Genomic DNA, 4746 nt, shown 5'->3' on the forward strand with positions numbered 1-4746 from the left:
TTTTCTAATTCCAATATAATTCACCTGGAAAATGACTTCAACTGAAAGAAGGGAAATACCATGCCATGTCTTTTTTGGGGGAATAAAGTGACACTGAGCCTGAATGTAAAATATAATCTAAGCAGCACTACTGGTCTCACAATATCAAAAGGAGAGTGAGGATTTTTCACCACTGAATTGTCTAAACTTCTCTGGCAACATTTAAATAGGAAAAATCTGTTCAAAATAAAGTAAAAGTGTCCTAAATATTTGCAAAGCAGTATTGATATTGTGAGTGTCCATAATAATTTATGTTTCTGATAAAGTAAGAAGCATAAAGTCACTAATTTTTTTGTATTATTTGTGAATTTGAATAATAAATTTCAATATAAACCATATAGCTTTTTATTATTTTTATATTTCCTAAATTTTAAATCTTTGACATTGAATTTTTATAACTTTCATATTTACTAAATCTGTAATAAACACACTAAAACATAACAATGAATTGTGAAAAGATGTTTCGTCACAGAAGAAATGTATATACTCCTCTTGCTGGAATAAACTGAAGGAGTCTCATCTATCAGGAATCCCAGTTTCAGGCCTTTGATGCAACTAATCTCTTTTCCCCTTCTTTCCTGGTTTAGTAAACTTCTGGAAACAAAACAGGCAACATTTTGTGATGATGAATATCACAGTGACCACACAGGCCAACAGGAACCCAATTACATCCAAAGAGTGGTACTGGAACCACGTGAGGTCATGGGCTGCAGCCCGAAGATGTTTGGCTCCTCTGTGGCGCATCACAAACTCAATCCAGAACAGTGCTCGATCCAGGGGCTTTATTGGCTGATCTTGATGAATTCTTGATAATTTCATAGCATTCTCTTTATATCTGAAATACATATAACCATAAAAATTAAGAAATTGAAAATAAGTTATTGTCTGAGCACATCAAGTCTAAAAAGGTTTTGAAAAATGTCACACAAATGAGTCAAAGTAAATGTCACAGAATTGGCATAGAATTCAAATATATCAATATGGGTAATTATAGAAAGTTTGACTTTTAAACTAGAATTTTTTAATGAGCAAATATTTTTAAAAGTAAAAATGGACAGCCAGGTGAGAAATTAATATCTTTCTGGCAGAGGTAATATTATGTGCTATAATAAGTGAGATAGTGGACATGCTATTTGGGAATAATCATCCTGACTTTTTTTAAGGAATTATGTAACGATGGGTGAAATGCCTCTTAACCAGTCTCTCTGCTTTTACTCTACTCTTATGTCTTCTTTTGTCTATTTTCCACTCACTAACCAAAATAACATTTAAAACTAATGTCCGATTATGACATCCCCCTGATTAAGATTATCATTGGATTTATCATCTCATTAAGAATAAAATCAAAGTCTTTTTTGGTCTACATGGTCAGACACTGGCAACTTCTTTTTTTTTTTCACCTTTAAATTTTTTATTTTAAAATTGTGGGGTACAATTCAGGTTTAGGTATGCAGATATTCATTATGCAGGTACCCTTGCTGATGAAGTGTGCCCCCCCTTCCCCAGGCATTTTTCCACTACTGCCAATCCCACCTCCCTGCCACCCCCACAACTCCCGCAGTTTCCCGCTACTGTCAGTCATTTTCTTATAGTATTATGACAGTTTTTCAAAGTCTACTTATGAGTGAGAACATGTGATACTCAGTTCTTTGTTTCTGTGAACGATCACTCAGTATTATAGACTCTAAGTCCATCCAGGTTGCTGCAGGGTTCATGATTTTGTTCTTCTTTATGGCTGCATAATATTTCATTGTGCATATGTACCACATTTTTTTAACCAGTCCCCTTTTGATAGGCAGCACGGTTGGTTCCATGTTCTTGCTACTTCTAACACCCGTGCACACTCTGTTTTAGAGACATTGACCTTTTATTCTTCTTTAAGCTACCAAAGGTGTTTTTACCTTAGCATCTTTATACTTTTTGTTTCTCTTGCCTTCTTCCTTGCAATGACCTTTATACTTTTTGTTTTTCTCTTCATTCTTCCTTGCAATGACCTGAGTCTTTCTTTTTATCTGTTTTGAGACTTCCCTTAAATGCTATCTTTGAGAAAGGATTTTCCTGGCACACTACGGTAGCATTTCTAGAATTTCCTCTGTTGCTTTGTGCTTAATTTGCTATTTAAGTCCTGAAATTGTAAAATATGTTCTAAAATAAAATTTTAAGTTTGAAATACATAAAATAAATACACATATACTAAGTAAGCTCAAAATTTTAAAATAAACTTAGAAATTCTTATGAAGTCACTAATGAATCTATTACTCAGATTTTAATATACGATCTCATCATTTGTCTACTAGTACACCCATTTTGTAGACCATTTCATTCAGTACTCTCATCTTCAAATCAAGTATTTTCCTGACTTCCAACACCTTAGATTAATTTTTTGTCTCTTTTTTTTTTTTAACTTTGAGAAAGCAGGATTTATTGAGAGGACAGAAAAACTCCCACAGTGGGAGGGGACCCAAGGGGGTTGCCCAATTTTCTTTATGTAATTAAATCATATAGTTTGTCCTTTACTTGTGTCTGTCTTTTGTGTAGAAAGTATTGGTGAAAATTATTGCTATGTAGTAACTGACTGATAAATACCACAGATTATCTCTTCTTTTTATAATTAATGAACATTTGGGTTGTTAATAGTTTTGGGCACTAGTAATAATTCTGGTAAAAACATTTTTACATATATCATTAGGTTTACCTATGAATACATTTTTGTTGGGTATATATGTGAAAGATAAATTGGTAAGATAAAGGTACACACATAGTTGAATTTTCTTGTTGGCTCTGATTTTTGTTGAAAAAGTTAGAAATAGAAAGCATCCTTTGGACGTGGGCAAATGGTAAGTGTGAGCTGGCACTTCTGCCACAGACTTGGAGGTTCACTTGAGCCTCATGAAACTTCAGTCCTATATGAGAAAGGAACCAGATTCTGCTCAGCTGCACACTGCCAGAACCTACAAGGAGTTGTGCACTCATACAAACTCTGAATGACTCCAGTTGAACCATCACCCGAGAACTTGACCCTTGTCGCCTATAATCTATGGCCAACTTTCAGGGCAGAAAGGAACAAAAAGTCTTATCATAAAGATGCTATTATTTGTTACAAATGCTGGAGGGCAACTGACAAAGCCCATAACAACATCTGAGATAATAATACCACCCTTGGGAAGGCCTTCTCCCAGACCTTAACTAGCATCACTACCCAAGTCGCCTTAGACACCTAGGAGGTCCTGAGCCAGTGCCTGTGGCCAGTATAGCACTGTCACAGGTGGTAACTGAGATAGCCACAACACTATATCTGTGTACAATCAAGGAAACTCTATGAAGGCTATGTAATTCCCTTGTCAATCCAATTAGAACTGGAGCATGCACATGCCACTGGGAACCTAGAATACTGGTTGGCTTGTCTCAGTTCTACCTAACATTGCTACCCTCTCTTTCCATGGGAGATAAGAAGAAAGCTTATGTCACTGCAGATCTCTCAGACTAGTCCATAGACTGAGGCATCAGAAAACTTCTTAAGAAGGTCCTCAAGAGATGTCAGTGACCAACTATCCTTAGAATGCAACCTTTGTACCTTCACATCATTGGATCCCTTGCAGGCACTTCCCTGCACCAGCCTATTTGTGACAACCTCATAGTGCAGGTAGACACAGAAGAGTAGCAGAACTCATAGTGGATGGGCCCTCAAGAACTATTCAGGAAAGGGGGAGTGCACCACAAAAAGGGAGCATCCCATGAGACAAAAAATTAACAAAGATCTCATTGAATCTCACTGGGAACTTCCCCAACTGCCTTCATCAGGGCCAAGGCTTTAGCACTTTATAAGGGCACTTCATGCAAACAACTGCTCTCATCTACAAATGCCTTTTCGTGGCCTGAAGACTTAAAGGTTCAACCCAGAGGAAAGTACTGGCATTACACAAAGAGCATACCATGGCACTGGGGAACAAGATGACCTTTATTAATTGTCATTGTAAACCCACAAGAGCCAGTGAACATACACACACATTCCTAACTTGCTACTGCAAACAACATGATAGAAAGCCAACACACAAATGTTCTCTATAACCATGAGATACATTCTTAACCTATACCACCATGAGCCAAAGCTAGAGGAACATAATGTATACACATTAAAGACACATCCCTAAGGGGAAAAACAAAACAAAACAAAATAATAGAAGAAAACACATACACACAAATTCATTCACACTTAAGAAGCCCAAGGAAACTCTGAAAGGTACATTGCAAAGAGAACATCCTCAAGTAATCATCAGGTTGTACAAAGTTAATGTGAAGGAAGGAATTCTAGAAAAAGTGAGTCAAAGCTTTAATAATTTATGAAGTCAACCTGTCAGACTAACAGTAACCTTTACAACAGAAACCCTACAAGTCAGAAGGGATTAAAGTCATATCTTCAATCTTCTCAAAGAGAATAACAGTCATCCAAGGATGTTTTTAATCCTTCAAAACTAAGTTTTAGTAATAAAGAAAAAATAGTCTGTCTCAGAAAAATGAGCACTTTGGGAAATAATCACCACTAGACCAGCTCCACAAGAAATACTCAAAGGAATATTACATTTTGAAACAAAAAGTCAAAATATATCATATTAAAAAGTACCAGTAATTACAAAGCTCAAAGGGCTTATAGAGAGGAAGAGGGAGAGTGAGAATGAGAGTGAGAAAGTGAGAGTGAGAGTGGGGGGA

General features: G+C 36.2%; 1 protein-coding gene across 4 annotated transcripts in view; it reads right to left on the reverse strand.

Annotated features, from left to right (window-relative positions):
- Nucleotides 1-535: 535 nt before the first annotated feature.
- LOC103266436 (UDP-glucuronosyltransferase 2B4-like) overlaps nucleotides 536-4746 on the reverse strand; it is a 17814-nt gene continuing 13603 nt past the window's right edge. For 3 of the 4 annotated variants that reach the window (XM_008064051.2, XM_008064050.2, XM_008064049.2), the window contains one exon: nucleotides 536-874. In XM_008064051.2, coding sequence (XP_008062242.1) covers nucleotides 595-874 — 280 coding nt within the window. In that variant the 3' untranslated portion in view covers nucleotides 536-594. The remainder of the gene's footprint in view (nucleotides 875-4746) is intronic. The other variant, XM_008064052.1, reaches the window with a different exon arrangement.

The sequence above is a fragment of the Carlito syrichta genome, unplaced genomic scaffold, assembly GCF_000164805.1.
Source record: "Carlito syrichta isolate Samal-C Ts95f unplaced genomic scaffold, Tarsius_syrichta-2.0.1 Scaffold307184, whole genome shotgun sequence".
Classification (NCBI taxonomy): domain Eukaryota; kingdom Metazoa; phylum Chordata; class Mammalia; order Primates; family Tarsiidae; genus Carlito; species Carlito syrichta.